We start from the raw sequence: 26,063 nt of genomic DNA, 5'->3' as shown, positions 1-26,063 counted from the left end.
CATTGTTGTCTATCCATCGAAACGGAAGAGAGGCAAAGGGAGAGATGAAAAGGAGGAGAGCCACAGACAGGAAGACAGTTTCTCTCCTTCTCTCTATCCCCCCGGCCCCACCCTGCTTTCTGTCTTTCTATCGTGGACACGCTGGTTTGTCCTAAGCAGGATTTGTCTTGCTTGGTTGAACAAGGCAAACCACAGGGCTTTTGTGGAGGTGACAGCGGTGTCCGTGTGTGTGTGTGTGTCTGTGTGTGTGTGTGTGTGTGTGTGTGTCCGTGTGTGTGTTTGCAGCCTCATTTGATTTGTGTGAGCGGTGGACAACGTGGTCGTCCGTGTGCACAAACGTCTGGAGACAGAGACACAGGGTGAGGGATGGACCTCCGTCACACTTCTGCGACTCTCAAAGACTTTCGCACACTTACACACACACACAGACACACACACACAAATACACACGCAGAGAGCTACTAACTTCCACTGTCTCCACATAAATCAAATGAGGCAGCGCTCGTTACACAGACCCAAAAAACAGCCAGACATACATTCCCGGCCTTTTTTGAGATGCCTCTGCTCTGAACACACAAGATCATTTTCAATCACTATGTCAGCCCCCGGGTCCTTTTGTTAATGGGGGGGGGGGGATATCACGTGGCACTTTAGGTGCTTATCTGTCTTTACTTTTTGGTGAAATGTCATCACTGTCTGTAGTATCATGCCTTACTGTTCCAAAGATATCAGATCTTACTTTATTGCAATGAAATGTGCGAGAAAATCGCACCCAGCACATCCCAAGTGTTTCCTAAAAACTCAGTTTATTTAATTCAGCATACGTATGGTAATCCAGAAGCTTCAATTAAGTGCTGGCACAAGCAGATAGAGTATGCATGGGCCAGTTTCACCCAGTATAGAAACACATTTACTGGTGCTTTGCAGCTTGGTGGACACATGTAGCTGAAAGTTCATTTTTTGCTTTTTCTTTCAGTGTTAGAGCAATCTTTGAAGGAATCTAAATCTGCCCATTACAGAGCATCAAAAGCATCTGAAGAAGCAAACAAATTTCAGTCCTCCTTCACATGATTAGATTAAAATATAGGCAACAATGTAGCCAAATATAGCAACATTATCCTTCACAGAGCAAAAAAGAGGATGAGGCAGGGAGACGTGTTGCCATTTTCATTCCTCATTCACTGCTTACACTGCCACAAAGGGTGGGCTGTGTTCTCTGTTTCTCACTCTGCACGCACACACACACACACACACACACACACACACACACACACACACACACACACACACACACACACACACACACACACACACACACACACAGCTCCTAAACCCCTAACCCTGTCTGAGTAAAAACCTATTGTGCCTGACACAGAGACTGTGTCTCCACCACGGATCACTGAGCGTGCGTGTGTGTGTGTGTGTGTGTGTGTGTGTGTGTGTGTCTGTGTGTTCATCAGGTCCAGTGTCACTGTGCCCAGCAGGCATGACCTACCAAATAGCTCAGTGTGATGCTGGACACACACATGCATGGTTTGGTTTGAGCAACATGAGGCTATTGGCAGGTAGTAGTATGTAATGAAAAGCTCTATACATCAAACAATGATGTTCAGAGTAATGAAGGAAATGAAACAAAGTCACAAAATTAAGCACTGGCTGTGGAGAAATGTTAATTGGGAAGATTAGCACAGAAAAACATAGTAATGGCCTCCCCATCCTTGTTACGTGAAATGTTACTGTCGCTGTAAACATGTCATAAACCACACAGTCGGGAGTCTCAGTGAAAACAAAGGCTCGTAAAATTGGCAAGGAGTCATAAAACATGAGAATTTCCTCCTTTAAACTTATATCTGAAGGTTTTTCTTAATTCTCAGAGTCCCAAGTTGCACCATTCTTCTGAAGCTACAACACATTTCTGAAAGGTTGTATTATATGGCCTTTCTATTTCTTCTGTTCTTTCAGTTTAAGTTAAACTTAAGAACGTATCAAAGAGAGAATCACCAAAAATCATTTTACCCTTCCACAAAATGACACTGGGGGGTCACTGAGGTCGGTTCATGGGATTGGAGGGTGCCGAGTGCTATGCCTGCTGGGTAGTAAAGTAGAGGAGAGGGAACAGGGGTGGAAGGTGGGGGTCGCTGGGGAGGCTGTTTGGGACGCCGGGGTTAACAGAGGTGAGAAGGTAATTGAGATCAGGCAGTGTGAGGAGACAGAGTGATGGGTTTCGTTTGTCTGAGGGTGAATCGGGGGAAATCGGGAGTCAGAAGAACTCGATTCGGCAAGAATTGCGTGGAGATGCGCTGGAGTTTGTTTAAGTGGTTGTAGGTGCTTGCACAATACCAAGAACAATTTGTACTTGTTTGTGTGTCTATGCTTGGGGTGTGGGTGTGGGTTGTTTGGTTTGTTTATATTGCAGTTTAATTGACCTGGTAAAGCTGCAGGGGTGAAGGGCTCCCCCTAAAGCCCACTGCTGTGAGGACAATAAATCTTAGATTTCCTGTTCCTGTTTTTCTAACAAGGCCAAACGCTGTAAAGTAGGAGCTGTTTTATCTTAAGGAAAAAAAAAAAGCTTGTTCATGTTGATGTGTTTAAATCAATAATTGTCATGTTCCAATTATTTTCAAGGGATAGTTTTTTCTATGGGAACTATGTGGGAAAGACTACTTACAATAGAGGAACATTTCCTCCAGTTAGCGGGCCTTTTATTCCAAGTCAGCTGTTTGTTTTACTTTGGTGGGGTCATGTTGACAGCAGCGTCGAAGAACAGCACATATGGAGAAAAAAATCATTTTCTTTGCTTTCCATTTTCCCTCCTGTTTATCTGTTTCACTCTGCGTTCATTGTATAGCCCACCTAACAGAGGTTTCTTAAATAAACAGATAATTTTGCCTCCACAAAGCCAGTTTTGGAGAAAATGTTGCTGTGTGTGTGTGTGTGTGTGTGTGTGTGTGTGTGTGTGTGTGTGTGCAGCAACGTTTGCACAACTCATCTCTTCTTTATATTTTGGGGTCTTTTAATTGGCCGTTCCAACAGTGTAGCAGCTCCATGATGCTTTTTTATGTTCCCCTCTCACTATGTGCTCGCTGTAATGATGAGAGCTGAGCAGTTACAAATTTGTACCACTAGATGGCAGCAGCTTAGCAGCAAATCGATTGTAAATCTGCACCACAGAGCTGGAGCTAAAGCTGCTGACCTGGAGGTGAGACTGAAGCATCACAATGACAGGTATTAGGAGGAAAGAGAAACATGGGTTATTTTGCTTCAGCTTGTGCATAGTAATCCCTCCCACTGCACTTATCTTAGTGTATTTTACTGTATATAGTAACCTTTAGTAGTATAGTATGTAGACTATTTTTCTTTTTACTAATATCTCTTTATTCACTTTTTCTTCCTGTCCTTTGTGAATTCCCCCCATGTGGGATTAAATAAAGTCTACATCTATGTCTGTAGTGAAAATTTATTGTGTAAAAACTAATGTGGAGTTTTGGGGTTTTTTGATCTCTGTATACATTTTGATTATTTAACATTTATGTCTTTTTTTTTCGATTACTCCAACAGGCGGTTTACAACCTGGCTAATGTGGCCTGTAAGTGTCATGGAGTTTCGGGTTCCTGCAGTTTGAAGACCTGTTGGCTCCAGCTGGCCGACTTCAGACGTGTTGGAGAGTTCCTGAAAGAGAAATACGACAGCGCAGCAGCCATGCGGGTTGGACGCAAGGTACTAAATCCATTCATGTCTCTGTCTCCTCCCTCAGGAACCATTTTAAGTGTTGCCTCTGCTAATTCTGTCCTTGATCCACCAGGGAAAGCTGGAGCTTCTAGACAAGCGCTTCAACCCACCCACCACCCAGGACATGGTCTACATCGACCCCAGCCCGGATTATTGCCTCCGCAATGAGACCACAGGATCGCTGGGCACCCAGGGCCGACTCTGCAACAAAACCTCGGAGGGCATGGACGGCTGCGAGCTGATGTGCTGCGGCAGAGGTTACGACCAGTTTAAGACCTACAAGCACGAGCGCTGCCACTGCAAGTTCCACTGGTGCTGCTACGTCAAGTGCAAACGCTGCACGACTCTCGTGGATCAGTTTGTGTGTAAATAGCGCACTTCAGGATTTGGAGGAGGCGGCGGTGACGACTAAGGGCGCCGGAGGTGACGGGACGGTGATGTTTGGAGAGTTTTGTTCAGGATTAGACGCACAAAAATCAGATTTCTGACAAATGTCCTCATCTCCCACCATTTCACATCAAGCCAAGCAAAAAAAATTAAAAATAAATAAAAACTGCATAGCACCTGTGCAGCATATTTTTTGGAAGTAGATAACACATCAATGGATGGAAAGGTAGGGCAAAAGACACCTCGGATTTTTATTTCCCCCCACCCTCTGTCATCGCTTTCTGCTGTCGTCTTTGGAGTCCTGATCACAATCATAAAGGAAACAAGCAAAGCTGATGGACAATGAATGATACTGAGGATGATCTGTGAGAGGAGATGTGACTGGTGTGAGATGAAAAAATAAATATATAATTAAATAATAAATAAATACACAACTCTTGATTGCTATTTAAAGAGACTCAAATAAACCCAGGACACAGTTTGGACCCCACCCTTCAGAGAAATCTATTGATGCTTTGGGAAAAGTGATCACTTGTGTCACCATGTATGTTGTCTGACCTTTTAACCCTGCGAGAGAGATTCTGAGATTTAAGAGATGTGTTATCATGCACGGCAGAAATGCAGAAAAGTTCCGATTGGTGGTGTAAATAAGGTAGGAAATTAATCAAAAAGATGAATAAATGAAAAGTAGGAATACACAAATGCGCGCACAAGCTGCATCTGTTTCTGTTTCACAACACAGTGAGGTTCAGGGAAAAAAAACTCTTCAAAAGACTAAATGCACCACCTGTTTTGTACAAGTAGCAGCAGAGGGTGTAGCTGCTGCTGTTCCTTGTATCATCAAAGCAGTAATCCTGCACCCGTGACCTGACAAGTGTGACTATGCAGGTTAATGAGGCTTGGTGGTTGAAGCCATCGTGACACCACGGCTGTTTAAACAAGCAGCTCACACCGGCCGTCCGGCTCCGTGACCTTCACGTGACAGCAAAGTGAGCGAAACCTCCATTAGTGAGATTAATGTGCTGTACCTGCCTTAATGAAGCCACACTGAGAGACACGTTCGCTGTGAGTGGACATCTTCATCTCGCGTTGTAGCGCAACTCGATAAGAGCAGCAAACAGCCCCCGTGGTGTCGACTTAGCAGTCCTGTCGTAGCGTGATTTTTAGCCCGTTTCTATTGGCTCAGTTGTGATACAGATGTTAGATGCAGTTGGCACGAAGAGGACAGAGTGAGCAGGTGAGGATGGAGCGCGCCGTGGAAACTCATGAACGTGCAAAAACAGAGAGGACTTAAGGTTTATTACTTTTAACAAAAAGAACAAATAGTAGATGAGAACAGAAAGTATATTTTATTATTGTTTTTGATTCTCCTGTTTTCTATGTTTTTATACATGAGCATTACTGTGTATTCTTTTGATAAACTACTCTTTGAAAAAATGAGGTTTTCTGTGTTTTAAGTCTGCTGCAGTTCTTCCGGGAAAGTTTTTATCCGGGCCAACATTTTTCCCTGTCTTCACCCATCAACATAATAAGCACAGACACGTCTTTGTCATCGGGGTGGCTGTTTTCTCAGGTACAGGCAGAACTTTATTAGGGACAACAAGACATTTAATCTCGACTTAATCTGCACATTTACATTTAAATGAACCTTAAATTATTCTTTCTTGATCATATCAGTGTTACAGTAGCCTAAAGACATGAATGTTCTCACGTCCATTGTTTTTATGTGGATGTATTAGTTTTTTCCAATATAAAAAGTATAAAATATGATGTATATTCATAAATGACCTTAAGGATCTGATATATTAGTAGCTTACACTTATTAATCATTCAGTTTTCTTAACTTTCTCACTTTTCCTTGAGACCTTTGATCCCATCAGATGGCCAAACAGCTTGTCCAGTCCTGGACTCTTCTTCTGCTCTTTTATATCTAAATCATCAAGGCTGGATTCTCCCACAGCCTCTTTATGGAACCAGCAGGATGGCTTCATCATGTATCTGCAACTGTAAAATATCCCAGCAGAATTTGCCCAAAGCTGAATGTCAAGTGCACAGTCACGGTTAAGCAGGTCTGTACGGTGACCTTACTAACAATCCCATTACTTTTAGCTGCTCACGAGTAATTGGATTAGACTACTGACCAGAGCACCATGACCGACTACAGCGCTGTCCCTGTGTAATCCTCCTCACCTACTTTTGTAGGCAATCTGCACTTGCTGGTTAGGTAGTATGATCATTTCAGTGTGCACGTGTTGGTTGTGTATCTACAAATGCATACCTATCAGCCACAATATTAAAACAAGCTCCATGGCAGAATTGGCCTTCTTCAGCCAGACAAAACTACAAAACGAGGCAGCACCAAAGCTCTGCAGATCCTAATCACATAAAAAAATCATTGGTGTGTAATTAAACAAGGCAAATCCTTAGGGGACCACAGGAAGCAGCAGGGCTGCTCTCAGTATCTCAGCACTGGACACAAGGGGACATCCGAACCCACCGTTTTAGGCAGGTGGTTTTAATGTTGTGGCACATCGGCATATGTGTGCATTTAATGGAGATTAGGAGAGTGAAAGTGTAACCTGATGGTCGGTCTAATCCTTTTTACCTGACAGCCATCTGCTGTTGTGATGCCGCTAAGTTGAACTCTCTGAAACAAACAACCAACAGTGAGTAATTCTTCCTTTCTTTGATGAGGCCTTCTCATCCCATGAGACTATTACTGGTTATGTTTACAAAAATAGTTCAGAAGAGTATGGATGCCAAACTGTCTGACTTAAAGATGACCAGAAAATGTTTGCAAACCGGTCAGGAACACCATTAATGAGACCCGGCTCCAGGAAGACCTCTTGGCGTCTGACTGCCAGCTTGTTAGTTGTTTAGCCTAACCAGTTTAACGGCATATTTTCTTCCTTATGCGCTTGGACTACATGACTGTGACAATGACTCACACAATTTATCATAACATCATAACATTTGTTTCCTTTCTCAGAGGTGTTCTGACATTGAGCAATGAGCTCATTTCCGGTACAACCTGTCCTCCCCACATGTTGGAGAAGGAGTTGGAAGCTCTGGTTGCTTGTCCCATGTCCAGCGAAAAGCAACCTAAGAGGCTGAAATCCTCCATTATGGGAGAAAAAATAACAGCAAATAGCTGTGAACTACAACAAATCTGATGTGTTTTACTATGCAGAACATGTTGTTCTTTGTACAAACCATAGTGAGTCACGGTGATAAAGTGTTATAATGTCATTGGTATTCAACTGCATTTTATTTTAGTTACTGTATTTAGCATCAACAAAAAGCTGCTTTTCATCATTTTACTGAGGCTGTACATTATGCCAGAAGCAAACTACACATGGGGATGTCACACGTGGTGTTTATAGATTATCCAGCAGCTGTTGTGGTTAAAGAGATCTATATGCAAACTCTCTGATCTGGATTAGCTGAACTGAAGGAGAGACACAACCCCACTTTTTCAGACACACACACATGCACACAGTAACTCAAAAGCCTGATTCTGAGTCGGCTGCTCTGTTTGTGTCTTTTTCGGAGCTCAAAGACCAAGTTAACCAAAGATGCTCAGACACTTATCCATAAGCTCAATCAACCATATGCTTTCTGCAAGATTTGGCCGCAGCAGAATGGATCACTGAGTCCCAATGAACCAGAACATCTAATCTTCTGTAGATGTGGAAAAAACATGTATGGTCAGTTCCCACATCAATACAGCAACAACTTCTTTCGTCCTTATTGACGTTTATAGCACGGTTTGTAATTACACAAAATGCTTATTCAGGTTAAAAAAAACACTGCACAATGAGGAAAGATGTAAGAAACCAACATGTTTATTAATGAAGAGTGACGCCAAACATAAAGCAACCAGGCGTCACGAGAATATACTAACATCAAGTTAAGCCAGTCTTGTTAATTATTCAGGGCCTTTTCAAGTGTTATGCCAAAACAGACTCAGTATTCAGATCTAGCAAACTACACCTAAGGAACAAAACAATTAGCAATGCATAGTCTTCTTGTCTGGCTTGGCAACTTTGCTTAACTGAAAGCTACGTTAGTTAGTAATTAAAACTTGCCCTGGCCTGTGAAGGAGAGAATGAGAGGTGCGGTAACCTTAACAGGTTTGGTGGGTGTTACATCAGGTGTTCTATTCTTCTGTAAACCCTGCGAGGACACGTGCAAGTGACCATGGGGGGGAAGCTTGCTAAAATAAAACTTTCTATTGCTTTATTTGAACCTGTGGAGATGAGTTTATTCTTAATTACAGATAAACTTTTCTATCACTAACAGTCACCCAATTTGCAATTTTAATATGCTGTTCTCTTCAAGATAATTTTAACCATTTTAACCGTAGTTTGCAGTGTGATCCAAAAGAAAATGACTCTAAGTGACACTTACCTTAGCAAAGAAGAAAACACAGGTGTGAATCTGGTTTAGGTGTGTACAGGTGTGTTGTGTCATGTTGTGGATACCTGGATCCCAGCAACAGTTGAAGAAACACTGTAACGCACGCCTATTAAATTCTGCACTGTTAGCTAATGGAAAGTTACTTATAATGTGATGTAAACAATGACTTATTTGAGAGAAATCAAGTCAGTTTCTCCCCGGCATTTCTTAATTTTCTACTTTTACACAATCAAGTTTACTGTGCACAGATTAGACTTGTAAATGCTCAAATGTTCATGAAACATTTAATCATTATGATTTCATTATTTAGCCAAATAAAACCATCTTCCTGACTTTAATAAAGCAGGCAAGTCTTCTGTGTTTCTCCACTTGTTACAGAACCAACAGATCATTCAAATGGCCACAAACTCCAAAATAACACAGAGCAACAAAAAAAAAGCTTTAAACGCTGGATTAGCAACGAGAACCTGGTGCAACAGTAATCAAGGTTATGCAAACCTGCATGACCACACGACTGTGAGTTCATTAGAGAGCTGTGGAGCTGGAAAGGTGTTTTGTAAGCAAATGTTTAGATCATTTCCTAATCAAGCATTTGGAAGAAAAATGTCAGTTCCCAAGCTTTATTTTTGCACGTAAACATTTAAAGTGCGACGCTGAAAATTAATTCCATTGTGTAGTTTGTCTGCTGTATTTCCCAGCAGAGAAACTGAGCACACTTTGTCATGTGCTTTTAAAAAGAGAAAAATTATCAGTTTTGGTATCAGTACACAAGGTTAAAATCACATTATGTACTCATGCGCTCTAAGTCCTTGACATTTGAAGAAACATCAGTTACACCACAAAGTAAACAAGAAACCTTTGTGAAAAGATATGAAATCTGTGATGGTCGCTGAGATACACTGATTTGCTTGAAAACATTTTTTATCAACAGCAAAAGTTCTAAAACCTCGGTAAAGATATATAAAATTATAATTTACAAGTTATATGAGATCCTGTCAATATTACCAACTTCTTTGTTTTGCAAATGAATCCAATTCTTTTCTCAAAATTTTTTTTATTTAACTGTACTTATTTTTGTAACACGCAGCATCCTTGTTTTATCTGTCTCTTTGTAATCTATATAGAGTCAATCCAATGAACTAATTCAAAGAAGATAAAACTTTAGTGATAAGATATCCCAATTGCAACAGAAGAACACAGATATAATCAGGTCAAAGTTCTGAGGTAACGTCATCATGCATTGCCTGCCACAGAGATTATCTGTTTCAGCGCAGCAGTGGATATAAGATTTTAGTGTTTTCAGAGTCAAGTCACTCCTTCCAAATACTATTTCTTAAAAGTAAGACAATATCTGTTGTTAAACACGTGGTTCCAGCAGAACCTCTGAGCCTGGTTCTGCTTTAGGTTTTTTCCTGTTAAATGCTAGCTTTGTGAAGTGCTTGCTCTCAGGAGGTTGTTGGATTGTTGTGGGGTCTTTACCTAATCGTAAAAAGCGCCTTGAGGTGACTGCTGTTGTGATTCGGCGCAATTTAAATAAACCTGAACTAAACTGAATTGAAATGGTACTGTGAACTTGCTTAAGCAGTTCAATGACACTATAAACCACCCCGTGTTGGCCCACACTCAGCTACCAGAGCCTTGCATAACCCATTTCCACAGAATCAGCCACAATTGCAGCACTCGGGGCAGAGAGCGTTGAGAGCAGTTAGTCGAGCAGTCCTCTAATTCTCATCAGCACGTCAGTGAACATTGCTAACAATCATGTTATAATAGCTGTAGAAAGAAATACCTTGATTAATACCATAGTGATGGGCATGTTGACAGATGAGGTCAGACATGAGTCTCCGTGGACTGTGATGGCTACGATGACACTGTGATCTATAGTAAGAGGAGCGAGCAGGTGGAAGATAGCCCGAGGATGTATAGGTGTGCACTGGAGAGAAGATAAATGAAATACAATAGAAGCAAGACAGAATACATGTGTGTGAATGAGAAGGAGACAGGTGTAACAGTAAAGATGCAAGACAGGTGAGTTTAAATACCAGACAGTGCACAATAGAGGTGAAGAAGTGAATACAGGCAGGGTGAAGCAAGTGGAGACAAGTGTCAGGGGGGATTTGTGATAGAAGGATAGCAGCAAGAGTTAAATGTTTGTCAGATGATAGTGAGACCTGCTATGATATATGTTTTAGAGACAATGGCACTAACAAAAAGACAAGAGATGGAACTGAAAATGTTAAGATTTTCATCGCATGTGACCAGGAAGGACAAGGTTAGAAAAGAGTATACCAGAGGAACAGCTTGGGTTGAGCATTTTGGAGGCATAGTTAGAGGGGCATGGCTTAGATGGTTTGGAGATGTGCAGAGGAGGATAGTGGATATACTGGACAAAGGATGTTGAATATGAAGCTTACAGGCAAAAAAAAAAGAAAGAAAATGAGCACAGAGAAGATTCATGGATGCTGGAGATGCAGAGAGTTGGTGTAACAGAAGAGACAAGCAATAACTGAATAGTTTATTGGTATATCAACATAATAATTTGCTTGTAGTTAGCAACTGTGATCAGTAATACACTGTTTAAGTCCTATAATCTGCAAAAGCAAACCAAAAAAACTCGCATGTAAACATGTTTTTGTCTGATTTGATTTATTGATTTATTGATTAGCATTTAAATATCTCAGTGAATACAGAATAAAGATTGCCACAAAGCAAGAAAGCACGAGACAAGGCTAATCAAAAGGTATTGGCTGAAGCATTTGCTTATTACGCCAACCTTTTTAACAAAAGATCTTTTAGCATGCAGCTCCTGTACACAGGGCTCGAAGCAAAGCATAAAACAAAGCAAAGCATAAAAACAAACAAACAAACAAAACAAAACAAAAGAAAAAAACTTTCCACCTTAGATAAGTAACTACATCAAAGCAAAACAATCAAGAGTTTCAGTATTATTATTTTTGCTCTTTTCATTCTTGATTTATATATTTCTCTATTTTTAAACATGTTTTTAAACAAGGAAAATGAACTACATCTTTTTAAATCACTGTCATAACTATTCCACAGGTTAACTCCTCTAACAGAAACACATCTCTGCTTTATATTGGTCCTTATCTTGTTTTTTTTTTTTTAAAGAAATCTGTTCCCCTTAAGTCATATTGACTCTCTCTGACTTTAAACAGCTTCTGAGTACTTGTTTTAGATCAGAGACTTACACTTTCATGAAATAAACAAAATTATGTCTCAAAAATACTTGATAGCTTAATCAATATTTTAATTAATGATTAGTTGCAGACCACATACACGAACACTGGATTGTTTAGCTAATGTGGTTTGGCAGGTGATTGCTCAATTTCCACACAGCAGCTGCTTGCCAAACAAGTTTTTGGCAAAGATAAACTGCTGGTTTAGGGCATTGAAGAACACTGTAGTGCACAGATACCTAGATCACATTATATAAAACTAACTATAACATATATTCGTCTCAAAGGCAGAATATGGTTATAATGTGATTTACTTCTTTAGGATTTGATTTTTTTTATTGATTAGCATTCAAATATCTCAGTGAAAACAGAACAAAGATCTACCACAAAGCAAGAAAGCATGAGACAAGGCTAATCATTTACGATTATAAACTCGGCCTATGAATAAAAACTACAAAAACGCTTCTTCGTTTATGGAATGTACCTTTCTGTTCCTGATAGTCTCTGATTGGTGAGTTTTCATAAAGTGCGATGTGATTGGCTCATGCAAGCTCATGCGAGCGGCGTCATTCAGTGAATGCCTGCCTCCCGTCGTTTCTGGGTCCAGTCTGGTCCAGAGACTGTGAGAAGCTGCTTATAGTGGAGAGAGCAGAGCAGAGTACCCGCCACAACTCTCTGTCAGCTGTAGTATCTATAGCCAGACTACGGACAGACCAGGTCATCCGGAGCAGGTGAATACTACAATTCTCATTTGTTTCTGTTAATTCTTATTGTTGTTGTTCTGTCTTGTTTAGAGCTGTTTTATTTCTTGTTGGACTTTCCTGGCGTAATGTTAGCGCCACCCTGAATGTAACCTGCCAGCTAGCAGCTTTGCTATTCAGCTAATTCTGGGCTGTCAAAACAACGGCATAGTCTGCTAGCCAGCTAGAAAGCACAGCTTTGCTTTCTTTTTCCAAGTCATTTTTACTCTTGTGAGAGCATATTTGGCATATTTGGAGGTAGATAGGTGGCTCTGGGAGGCTGTCAAAAGAAAAAGAAGCTTTCTTAAAGAGTTATCTGGGTTCTTTCGGAGGTGTCAGCTCTTGTTAGCGGACTAGCCAGCCCGCTAGCTCGGTGTAAACAAACCATCATCGCTGCCTGTCGCTGAGCAGCAGTCTGCTTCTTATTACAGCTCGTGTCAAACGTAAGAAATATTTTTTCGTCAACGTAATGTTATACAAATAAAAACGCCCCTTGGTGTATGTCTTGTAGTAAAAGTAAACGAATTGTCGCTGTCAACAAAAACGTAGTGCAGCTAGAGTTTTAGGTTTCTTTGTCTTGCTTGCTCCCGTGTTGTGTTGACTCCGGGTACTGTGAGTTTACTCTGAGTGGCTCTTCAGTGTATTCGAAGCTTGTCATCTAAAATAAAAGAAGCGGGAAGCTGCTGTTTAGGCTGATTCATTTAATCACTTGACAGTCTTTTGTAGAGTCAGTTTTGTTCATCTTAAATGCATACTGTGCTTTCCACCTTCTTCCTTTGTTAGTCATTGATGACTTGTTAAAACTGATAAACTGCCTGGAAATGCCGTCATATTTTTTTTTCTGATTCTTTAGCTCAAAACATTCATGTTATTTCATAAACAAATTGTGTTCCTATTTTAAAAAAAAAAAAAGAAAAAAAGAGGTGTAAGCTGAGCTCCTGTTATCAATCCTAAAAGAGGTGACTTTGTGTAAGTCAGTGTGACCTGTAACTTTTTTTTTTCAGAAAGCTATAGTCATTTCTTTCATGTGTGAGGAATAGTTGATTCATCTTATCTGCTAACATTCATTAAAAAATACTTAACTTTATGGAAATATGATTGTTACATTATGACACTCATCACCAGGAGACAACACTGAAGGCCGGTTCAAAATGGTCACTGTACTTCCTCAGCTAAATTTTCTGTACATTTACAACTGTAAGTAAATTATGATATTTGATAATAATAGTCTTGAATGCCTACAAGTTATTGTAGTAACAACCAAGCCTGTGTTAATTATTGGGTTAATATTAGTTAAGAGCATTTGCACCAATCAGAGATGAGGAGAATGCTGATTTTGGAGCACATTGGCCCATGATGCCTTATGTATACCTCTTTGGAACTAAAAAAAAGCCCATCATCAGCTTTTGAGATTGTTTTTAAAGCATGATCTCACTTAAAACTTGCAAAAAAACAATTGAGCATACCAGTACCCCGTGTTAAAGTTTGTTGCCCACTCAATCCATCAGCCCTGGTGCTGACCCTGATTAGCAAACTGTAAGTCAGGAGATCTCAAACTCAATAAAACCTGTGGGAGATCTTGGACTTTGCATCTTGTACAACACACTCTATAGAAGAATATCTTCTGGACATCCCTTTAGAAGTTGTCTGGAAACTTGTAGAAACAGCACAAAGACACTTTTTTTTTTTTTTTTCACTGAACACCCTATGAAGGCACTTAGTTGTGTTCTTTCACTAATTTCCCCCCCTCGTGTATGTACTCTTTGGATTGTTATGCTACCTAATATTTCCTTTTAGCTGAATATTATATGAATGCCCATCCCATTTCAGTATTTTAACAGTTCGGTTTGCCACAAAACATGAAGTCATCTCATACATTTTTTATTGGCTGGGGTAGCTTATAACACATTTGTCCTGAATCCAAACTTTATATGCACAGAAACACTTCCAGCTCTGCCCTAAATTGAGATTGCTTATGGATATTTCATGGAACATCTTTTTTCTTTTTTTTTTATTGGATATTTTATGCATTTCTTTATGTTTGAATTTCTTTTATTCTTGTCTTTCCAGTAGGGCCCCGCCCTTACTTTGCTCTGTCATTATTTCCAAGTTCAAGTTTAGCTTTTGTTGACCTTAACAGCACCAGAAAGAACCTTAAAACCGTTGCCTGTAAACAGAATTACATACACCCACACTACCTACTTCAATTCTCAAGTACCTGTATGTGTCTTCTATTTGAAAATCCACACAAGGATGCAAAGCAGATGCATGCATTGGGTTTTACATAAAGTCCATGCCCTGTAGAAAAGTCAAGTTGTGCATAGAGCAGGGTTCTCACAGGACCACGCCATAAGTTTTTGTAGTAATTTCCTGTTGGAGGATATTGATTTGTTGTTATAGAAAAACTGAATCTGTTGCGTAGGTTATGTTTGTACCACACCAGCTAGACATGGTTATTGAGCAATACGTCATATTTCTCCAGGAAGTTCAACTCTCTGGAGAACTTAATGTATAATGAAGTCAGCCTTTGACAGCGTGCCAGGCAGGAGAGCAGCTAAACATAGCTTCTAAGAATAGTAGAGATCTGTCATTGCTAAGTTGATTGATCATAACACAGAGTAGCTGCTCTCTGTTTCTCTTATATTTCCCTTCTCTTTAGTCCTTTTTTTCTTTTTCATGCACAACAGGGGTGTGTGTGTGTTTGTCTCTGTTTGTGTTGTTGTGTGCCAAACAAAACAAAAAAACTCAGGCCTTTGTTTAAAATGGTTTGTTCAAATGCTGTTGCCTAAATAGGCCTGGAGAGACACACAATACTCCCAGCTTGTACTCTAAACAGTGTAAACTATGTTAAAATGTGTCTGCATGTGTGTGAGTTTGTACTTTGAAGACTAGCAGATGAGTCACTAGATTTGCAGTAAAACTAATTTCAGTCATAAAGTTCAATTGTGTATAACCAAAACAATTAATTGATTAGTAGATCAACAGAAAGTAAATTAGCAAAGAATCAGTTGATTAGCAGTGCTAAAAGTGTACTCCTTCTAGTCTCTCATATCTGTATTTGTGATATTTTCTGTGAGTCACAAAACCCCCCCAAAAAACAAGTCTTTCTGACATTTCATTGGATAACATGGCAAGTGGTCTGAAAGAAATCAGCAGTGGTAATTTTAACTGTTTAACTATTATTTTTAAAACCTTTAGTTATCTTCATTCACATGCCTTGTGTAAGAACACGTGTTGCAGAATCTGAAAAATATTTTTAATTACAAAAAAAACATAACCTGAGCTAATCAGTCAACTTTATTGCTTGACTCCCCATTAAAATATCTTACTGTAATCCTTAGAAAACAAAAAGTAAACTTGTGTTTTATCCAGTCTGCTCCACATGACACAGAATAACGAGTTTGTGTTTAGTGGCTTTAGGTTCCCTCTTTCATTTTCAGGTCTCATTTCTGTTCATTTGACCTACTTTTAGATTACCACCTAGTGTCTGAAAACATTTGGTTGTGCTGTTTCTCCAGCAGAGCCAGCAGCACAGTGACCTTGATGTGGTCACATGGTTGATGGGTTATGGGCTTTTTTTCTTTGGTTCCAGTTAGAGACTAAAAGCTTCATCTTCTAATATTTTCCCTCCACTAGTAATTTGCTCAGGATGTGGTCTCAGTATTGTTTACTTCGGGCCTTGAGATGTTTATGTAATTTCAAGGACAGTTTGTTAAGTGATTTTTCTGTATCATGTTCGATATTTTAGCCTTCATCACCAGTCTGCGACTCAAAGTAACAGGCAGAACCATGTGGCTGTTTCATGTTATTTTCTCCATCTGGAGCACGTGCTCCAAACCCTTTCAGCGTATTGAATTACTTCCACACAAATCACAGGTGATGAGCTCTTCAGCTATAGAGAAGATTTCCCTTTTAGACTGCATCATTTGAAGGATATTAAGAGTATTACAATAAAACCAGCATGGCGTCTGGTGCCTGGACCCACCAGTTTATAGCACAACTCTGTGTTTACTGGTCTGACCACAGGGTTCTCCTTTGGTAATCAGGTCAATGCATTATTGGTTAGTGAAAATGTTTTTGTACATGCTGTCCTCAGTAAATGTCATTTTACAATATCTTTAATATATAATATCTTTTTGGGGGGAGGTCACTATTTGAGCAAAAACTGTGGCGCGGCATATTCACCTACAACCATGTCTGTCAAGCATGGGGGGGAACTGTACTGTGTGTGTGCTGCAAAGCTGAGAACAAAAGTGTGTGTGTGTGTGTGTGTGTGTGTGTAGATTACATCACACTGGTTGCCTTTGTTTAGCTTTCCATCATAAGACTCCAGCATCAGAAAGTCACTGTTTCATCAGGACTTATCAGGTCACCAGTAGAGACACGCTCAGCAACTGTTTTAGAACAAAAGCTCTAAAACTGGGATTGTGTTTGATGTAGAAAAACATGCTAAACTGGCTGTCAAGTAGTCTGACGTGTGCTAATTTACTCCAGAAGCTGACCCCACCCGTGTGAAGCTGCAAGTAGGTAAAAGCAAACACTTATTCACTCTATCCAATCTCTTAACTTTAGGTGTGTGGATAAAGAGTGTGGGAGGGTGTGTATAGGTTGGTTAAATTTAAAGGATGTCTCAGGGGAGCCATATAGTCCCCGAGAACAGTAAAGGCAGCCATGTGGTCTCTAAACATCAGGTTTAAATCACTACGAGGCAGCTACACATACAAAGAGTGGCTTGTTCGATGCGTGTAGAAACATGCACATGTTATAAAGCACAATTAGGTGAATGCAGTTTTGAGGACAGCGTAAAACTGCGTAGGACCTTACCTAAGTTTAACTTTCTCAAACATAGCTGATAAATGCACAAGAATAATTGCTTTGTAGGAACAGAACCAAAGGTGCACAGAAAGCAAAAAATAGATGTAAGGTATTGATGTCAAAACCATTTTTCTCAGTGTCTGCATAAACAAGGTCAGGGGCTTAAGATATTGACAGTTTAATGAGACAAGAGTCTTCACCAACAATGGAAAATTCCTGCACTAATTAAAATACTCCCACATAAACCTAACTGCATTCACTGTTATCTCACAATTCCCTGCCTTTCCAAGGTAAATATTTTTTTGTTTTTGTTTGTTTTGACTGGTACTAATATATGCATAGTGAAAGGAGATAGCCAAAATCTGACAAAACATGACAGCAGGTCTGTAGTAAAGTTTATGACGTTGTTGAAATGTCACTGAACAAAGTGTGTTGTTGCGCAGTTTTTATCTTATGCAACAAGTTTGTGGCTCTTAAATTTATGTCAATTTAAAAAGAGCTTCTACATATCAGAGGCCAGTGTCTGTTTTAATCTCCATTTAAATCAGTTGTTTTTTTGTTTTTGTTTTTTATAAAAAAAGCTGACATAGAAGATCTAAATGGCGGTATTAAATAACAGTCCTTATGTAAACATACTGCGACCTACTTTCTGTTCATTGGCTATTTTTACATTAAGAAAGTCTGCTAATGTACTTTGATATAGACTTAGCAAGTTTAGATGCTCAATAAGTGGACTTATTTGTTTCACCTTTATTTTGTGTTAAAACTTCTATATTATGTGTATATTTACAAGAAGGGAGAAAATTCAGATCTGTGTAAACCTGTTCTGCTTGACATAAGACAGACAAACTTGTGCAACCTGTTTGACACACTGAGACTTGCTGACTGACTTGAAAATATGTGGCAGGAGGTCATGAAAAAATTGATTGTCATGCCCAGGCTGGATATTAAGCAACATTGGGTAGATTCTTTTACTTCGATGATCCCTGCTTTAGGCCTGTGTCATGCTAAATGTGTGTTATTGCTTTGGTTAAAAAAATGCGTTATGTTGATTAAGTAGCAGTCCAGAAGGTGACTAAAAAGTGACTCGAGCAGCTGGACTTTTGTTCCTTTAACATGTACTTCCTTCTGACAACATTAACAACTTAACAGTCAGTACCTGTAGAGATAAAGCAGGGACGCAGTTATTAAAGTTTTCCGGTTGCAATACAACACCATTAAACTAGGTTTGAGTGTCTTCTTTTACAGAATACCACTCTGAGAATCAGACTTCAGACATTATCCCATCTCAACTTAGAAGGAAAAAGAATAGTACATAGGAAAAACAGTGCAAAAATATGTTCGACATAGGCTTGACCTAAAGATTGCCAAGTTAAAAAATATATATATATGTTTACCAGAATTATTTGCTCTAGTTTTTGCAAGCCATTGTGACATATTGCTGTCCCTCCCAGTCAAGCTGGTTCCTCCTTTTCCTCTCAGTTTCACTGTGAGTCACACACAAGAGACCGCTGAAGTAAAATAATATTAATCGATTTGATGAAAAGACCTTATGTTACAGTAGGTGCAATAAAAGATTCACAACAGCTGCTGTACTACAGTGACAAAGGCTACGTTCACACTGCAGGCGAAAGCGCATCAAATCGGACTTTTTTGACCCTATGCGACCCAATCCGATCATGGTCTGACAGTGTGACCGGCACAAATCCGATCTGGGTCACTTTCGTATGATGTTTTAGAAAGCGACTGCTGTTTGAATGGTCATGTCGCATTAAATCCGTCTTTTACGTCACTGACACAAGACAGACGCCAATTATCAGCGCCGGAGAAGCGCCCGAGAATACATCGCAAACGCTTCCTGGCCATCCAGCGTAGATGTGAGTGAAACTTTTGGGAAGACAGCATTGGAGAAACGTGAACATTTTATTTGTACTGTATAATCTGCAGATTCTGACAGAAATCTGCAACTATTCTTTGAAGCACTGCTCCTCTCTAAAAAAGCAATAAGGATAATTATTAGGCCATATGTAAATAACAAAATAACTTTATAACTTAAAGCAAAATTGGGAAACGTAAAGTCAGAAACAAGTCTTTATATTAAGGGCCGTCAGTCAAACATTGTTTGGTCTGGATCTAAACAGAGCGCGTTGTGTGTGACGTCTTTTTTTTTGTGCATACAGGCCGCTTTGAGGGTTCACACTAGAGCGTGTTTGCTGTTACATTTTATTTGTAGTGTGAACAAGCAGACAAAAAAATCGGATTTGATCAAAAAATCAGAATTGAGCATTAAGACCTGTAGTGTGAACGTAGCCAAAGTGAAGGAGGCCAATGGAGGATGCGTCATGCATTAGAGCTCTTCAGTCATGTCAACTGGTAGAAAAACCTTTAGACTGCTTACCTTTTGCTGCTTTTATCCTCCGTCCTACAGTATGTTACCCACTGACACCCAACCCAGGCAGTGGTTAGATATTGGTTTATCATGATTTTTAGATTTTAGTTGGTTACATTTTTTTTTTTTTTTTTTTTTTTTTTTTTTTTACAGCATCTTAAGTGAATATGTATTATCTCCCCCAAAATTTGCAAGGTAAAGCACTACTAAGTACCAGTAACACCAGTACAAGAGTACCGCAGACACACAAATGTTGAATCTGTAAATTATTTTAATAATAACAGAACCAATAATAATATATAAACTCATAATCAGTCAATACAAGAGAACATTTTTGCACCAAAGGGGGAGCAGGAAAAAATACATCTTTTCCTGGTCTCTCTCTGGAATTTGAAATGGTTATCCGTCTCTATGTTTGAACACAGTTTTGTTTTGTTTTTAATTTCTGCAGCAGGAAGAGCAACACTACTTGTACTATGCTGACCTTTGTCCTACATTTCACTAAATCAAAGTAAAGCAAACTCTGTTTAATTTGCACTAGTCTATGACCTAAAACTGTGTGTCATTACACAAACACCCACACACTGATGCAGTCCACAGGCATAGTTGCCTGTCTGCCAAGCAGATGATGCTGCAAAGGATGAGTTTAATGAGTCATACTTTCTGCCCTTCACTCACATTTGTTTCTTGCGTCTCTCTATTCTCTCTGTCTGCTTTATTTTGCAGAAGTGAGGTTTTCACCTGCTTCTGTCCACTACTTTCACCTATAATGAAGGTCCTCACATTTTTTTTCCCTTGGCTATCTGGAGAGACATTAAGGCACCCACCACACTATTACAGGTCATTTGTACATATTGCTCGGCAATAAAATGATAACGGTCATTATTGTGAAACTATCTTTCCGTGATGGAAATATAAGACATGGTTAATATAACCTCAGTAGAACTATTTGGATTCATGTGTTTAAATGAAATTTAACAGCACAGCTCCAAATAGGAGTAAAAAACAGAAATTTTAAGCATGAGCCATTTGATCTGTTTTGTATCTATTTATCATGATGAGATATTATTTTTATAATATTTTCCAGCTTTATTTTTACATATGATAATTGTGGCAGCTGTGATTTAGAGCAAAAATGGTCACAGCCATCATGAGCGATCGTCCTGTCGACCTAAAATCGTTGTCAGTGCACTTTTTAAGAAGCAGAAATGGGTAATTCTGCTTTTTGGCTTTTTTCCCCGCTATACTTCCACTTTCTGCAGCTGCCAGATGTTCACCACTCCTAGTTTTCCTTCAGGAGGAATAAAGAAATCGAGAGCAAATCAATCCGCATTGATGTTTCCGCTCAGCCTTCAGTTGTTCTTATTGTCTTTCTTTCCTCGGTGGCTTTCTTTCCCCACTTTTATCCGAGTTTGCTGTTAGTGTCCTGGATTGATTTCTTGGATTTTTGAAGCCTCTTCTATACTCCTGACGGACTACTGCTTGTGGCTTCATACCCCTGACACACACGTCTTATCAGTCTTTATATTTATTGCCAAAAATATCCAGCTATTGTTCTAAAATATTATCTATAAGATGGAGAAGAGTAAATATGTGTTTGTCCTCCATGTGCCTTTGATTTTGAGAGTTTAGTGAGCGAATGCAATGACTTGCAAAACTGCACAATGTGAAGCAAGAGATACTGATTTGGAGGGCACAGTGAACTCTGTGTGACAATCTGAACACTTTACTTCTGGATAAAAGCAAACCAACTAGCCTTCTGTCTGCTGTTTTGTAAAGTGATTTTAAATTGGTGCCTTTGGATTTAGTACATCAGACAGAACATGCAGCGGGAGGCAGTGCAGATAAGATGTGCTCGGTGATGATATACTAAAAATAAACACTCTTAAGCAGTAAGTCAGAGCTGTGGAGGTTTTTTTGTTTGTTTGTTTGTTTGTTTTTTTTCCATCTTCGATGTAGTGGTTTTAACAAAAATATGTGCACCTCATCCTTTCACCGCAACTTGTTTTCTTTCATTTTCAAGGCTGGTAAGCGCTTTTAAACTTGTTTTCATTCTTTCAAACTGAAGACTGGAGCTGAGTGACATCAGTAATGTAATCTTTAAACATGCGTGCTCATAGCATGCTATCACAGCCTGCATGAAGTGGATACATGCACTCATTGTACTGTGGATATTGACCTTTGAGTCGGATCAATAGCATCAATGTTAAAAGCTCAATAGTGTCCATCATTAAAGTAATGTGTAATAATGTGACCTCAAGGTTGTTGTGATATCAATACATTTTTAGTGATTTTTTTTTTTTAAACTGATATTAAGGTTTAGTGAGGTGGGTTTTTTTTGTTTGTTTGTTTTTCTTTCCATATATGGTGCAAAATACTGTGCAACTTCCTAAAATGAAAACTAAACAGTCCCCCAGAAAATTTCAATAAAGCTTAAGCTCATGCACATGAAAGGAGGTGCACCCAATATTTCAAAATATGGATTGCTTTCTATTCTAAAATATTGCTGACAGCATGCATTCTGGATTGCTTGCTCTGTTGTATTTTTTTCAATTCTTTTTAGGACATAGTTGAAAAGCACTAGAGGAGTTTATTTTCAGTAAAGGGAAGCATTACTCAGGGGCTCTCCAGGAGAGATTTTGAGTGGGAGCGTCAGTTAATTCCTTTGTTGTCTGAAGTTGTTCCAGCGGGTCATCCACCCGGCTCCTTCAGGCTCCTTTTTGTCCAGCCCTCTGTCTCTCCCCGAGTACCACTCAGGGTCAGGTAGATGGCATTTAGTGAGTGGCTATAATTAGCAGAAGAACAGAGCAGATGGTAAAGTTGTCTGTGTTATTGGTTTGTTTCATAGGTGATGAGTGTGGAAAATTATTGGACGTCACAGCAGGACGTTAATAGGGAACAATAAGCGTGTACATGACATTCACAAGCCTTTTATGAGCCAAGAAAATTGTGATCATAGATTTACCCAGCATGAAGCATCTTGATGGTGAGTCATTTCACATCCTGTCGACAGACATTGTGTGTCAGCTGGTCTCTCAGAAATGAAACCTCTTTGGGCTTTGGCTCAGACCCTGGGAAGCCCCATTTGGTTTGGTGTCTAAAAATGATAATTTTTTTCTCTCTTTTTCTCTCATGTTCCCTGATAGCGTGCCTTTTTTATCTCAGTATGGGGTCAGAACTGTGGCGCTTGTGTCTTTCCCTTTAAGTAGTGCCAATCATTGTGTTTTGACTTTGACTTCCCAGGCAGCTGGACACAGACAAGTGAAAAGACTCAACTTTGTAAAGCTTTTTAGTGAGTCTGTTCTCAAACCTGCAAATTTATTGTTTTGCTTTACAGAGTTGAAGCTTTCTGTTGTTTCTTCTTCTTCTTCTTCTTCTTCTTCCTCCTTCCTCTTATTTTTCTTATTGGTTTTTATTTCATTTTATGATTTTTTTTTTTTTTTTTTTTTTTTTTTTTTTTCCCCAGTTCAGTTTCAGTTAGTTTCTGGAGTGGGTTTGCACATCTCAGTTTCGTTTCTATTAGCTCATCTGGCTGAAGGACCGATGAGCTCATGCCGTGGCCAGACGTCCATCGTCTGTCTGTCCACAGGTCATAAGAATCTCTACTCCTCCCAGAGTATTTGTCAGGTTTCAGTGGAACTTGGACACAATGATCACCTAATGGGAATGTGGGACTTCACCCAAACTGTGGTCAAGGTCAAGTTCATATTTATCATTCTCAGTGATTTTAATTCACATTAGTTTGTGCAATATAGCCAGTCAGCTTGTTTCTGACCTGACATTTATCGTGACACATGCTTATAATGTTTACTTTGAGTTGTTTGGGGTTTTTTTTAATAGCATGTGTGGTGTTTGTCAGGGGTAATTTACTAGTTGTTTAAGTTATTTGACTAACCAGGGGAAAGATGAAAGACTTTCTGAGCATAAATCACAATATATTTGACTTACAATCATGTAAACATCCCAGTCTCAAAAAACAAACGCACCAAAACTTCCTCATAATTATTGTATTTGATCAGCATAAGGCTAAAGACCTTTCCTTCCTATTTTCTATTTTGTTACACTGTAATGCTTTTTCACATCTATTTTTTGGTGTTATTTACATGTATAACTTTGTGGTTATTCTCATAATATTGTTGTTTTTGTCACAACCACACAGAACAAAACTTGTCTGCGACTTGAATCATCTGGAGAGCTGTTTGCGCCTGTGTAGCAATCAGACCACAAGACTATTGTCCTGGGAATCCACTATTATAGCTGCCAAAATACCCTTCAAGAATACTTTATTCCCCTTTTTTTCTAGTTAATAGGGACCCTCCATGAAATCTAACTTTTCATCATGACGGAAAATAACAGTGCAACCAGAGTGGAAAAGAGTGTAATTTTCGTAAATGGTCGATTGGGGAGAAGCTGAAAGGAAAGGGGGAGAGATTGATTGGACAGTCTTTAGATGTAGAAGTGCTTCGATTTGGGAACTTGCCCACTGGCCAGTCATCTCAGTTCAGCTCAAATAGTCGCCATCATCTTCTCTGCGTATAATAGAGCGTGCTGGTCAATGTCACAAAGTTTGACGCTCAGCATTTTTCCTGCGGCTCTAAGGATTTTCTTTGTTCTTAGCTTTGGATAGTTTTTTCCTTTCTTGTTTACTTTCTTTTTACCCTTCACCGCCACACTTATGGGAGTATGTAACAATTGCTTTACATACATACTTGCATCACCCTATTACAAATGGTACGTTAAGTGGTTCGTGTTTGTACGCACATGCTTTGTGTTCCTCTTTTACCCTTGAGTGTACAGAATCCCCTAATGCTTGTTTGGTAGCACAGAGAGATGGTTTAAATGAAGTGGTCCAATGCTCGAGGGCGTACTCACATCAACTTGGCCTCTCTGGAGCAAATGTGTGTGTGCTGGAGAGGCACAGTGAATAAACAGTATGCCGATATGTGTGTGTAGGTGTATTTCTCATTATGTACAGAGCATTAAAGCTTCAGTGAATGTTTAAAAACATGCTGCAGACAGTATAAACATACAAATATGAGCATGCCGTACTGCTGTTGATATTGTGAGGCTACCTTATGAATTTTGTTCATTAGCTACATTATGAATGTCTCTTTGCATTGCGATTGAATTGTTCAACCTTGCTGCCCACACTGTTTATCTAACTTAAACAACGTGATATATTTGCCTGTAAAATCCAACGAAGAACTGTTCTGAGAAATAGTGACGTATTTTGTGAACGATAAAGGAAATTGTAAGTTCTGAACCTCCGTGTCTTTTTCCTGTGTGTGAAACACTTGTCTCTGTCCTTGACACTTCTTGTCGCTAAGCAACTCAACATGACAGCAATTTGGCAGCGCCTAGCTGGCTTTGAGTGTTTGTAGGTGCAGTAGTTTAAGGCCTCGATGCCATAAGCAACTTTTTTTGAAGTGACAGAGAATGCAGTAATCAATGGTAGCTGTTTGGCTGTGGTGATATTTCTGCAGGACACTTTGTGTGTCAGGAGAACACAAACGTGTGACCTTTTCAGGCCATACTGCCACTGAATTTATTTTTAGTCTGGGCGGCCAAGCCAAAAACCAAACACGAAGCCTCACTTATGCACTGGCTGTTACGGGGGTGTGCAGGATCATGTATTTATTTTATAATATATATTTTGTTTCTTATTGCATTCTGTTTTTCAGTTACTTGGAGACTGTTATTGTGAATGATTGTATTAGGTTAATGTTATAAACTTGTGGTTTCAGGGTTTTTTCTGCTTAAAATGGTCCTTTGGAGTTTGTCACATAATCATTGGTCCAGATTTACTTTGCCAAAGAATCTGTGGTACTCTTTGTAGCACAAGTTCATATATTTTGCTGTTATTTCTGGCCTTCTAATTAGGGCTGCCACAAACGATTATTCTGATAGTCGACTAATCAGCGATTATTTTTGCGATTAGTCGACTAATCAGATCATCATCCATTGGACGTAAAGCGTACAGCTTATTGCACCAGCAGCATCTGCTCTTATATAACTATCATTAGCTTACAGCTTTATGTGTGTAAGGTATGTGCTAACTAAAAATAAAGACAAGATGATAGTTTATTAAATTTTAATGAAATCTGCAGATTGTTTCGGTGGAGTTTAATAAACTCCTTGCTATCTAAAATATAACAGGACACCGGAGTAAATTCTCCAGCATCTCACACTTCTGATAATCAGCTGTCTGCTTGATGTTTATTCAGCTGTGTAAAAACTATAACTTTAATCTCAGCCAAACAGATTTACTCAGGAACAAATAAAACACTGAAAAAAGCCAAACAACAACATTTGTAAGTTATCTAAGTGACTTATATATCATGTTTAACCTGAGTACCGAAAGACGGCGGTGGGTTTGAAAATGATTTG

General features: G+C 39.3%; 2 protein-coding genes across 8 annotated transcripts in view; both read left to right on the top strand.

Moving 5' to 3' along the window:
* wnt5b (wingless-type MMTV integration site family, member 5b) overlaps window positions 1-5,859 on the top strand; it is an 89,872-nt gene extending 84,013 nt beyond the window's left edge. For all 7 annotated transcript variants that reach the window (XM_040035255.1, XM_040035256.1, XM_040035254.1 and 4 more), the window contains 2 exons: window positions 3,559-3,717; window positions 3,803-5,859. In XM_040035255.1, the coding sequence (XP_039891189.1) occupies window positions 3,559-3,717; window positions 3,803-4,102 (459 nt within the window). In that variant the 3' untranslated portion in view covers window positions 4,103-5,859. The remainder of the gene's footprint in view (window positions 1-3,558; window positions 3,718-3,802) is intronic.
* Window positions 5,860-12,324: 6,465 nt separating this feature from the next.
* Window positions 12,325-26,063, top strand: part of adipor2 (adiponectin receptor 2) — a 29,336-nt gene continuing 15,597 nt past the window's right edge. The window contains exon 1 of the mRNA XM_040035248.1: window positions 12,325-12,463. The gene's annotated coding sequence lies outside the window, so the exon portion shown is untranslated. The remainder of the gene's footprint in view (window positions 12,464-26,063) is intronic.

The sequence above is a fragment of the Simochromis diagramma genome, unplaced genomic scaffold (genome assembly GCF_900408965.1).
Source record: "Simochromis diagramma unplaced genomic scaffold, fSimDia1.1 OVJJ01000816.1, whole genome shotgun sequence".
NCBI classification, from domain to species: domain Eukaryota; kingdom Metazoa; phylum Chordata; class Actinopteri; order Cichliformes; family Cichlidae; genus Simochromis; species Simochromis diagramma.
This window is presented reverse-complemented; position numbering and strand designations above follow the sequence as displayed.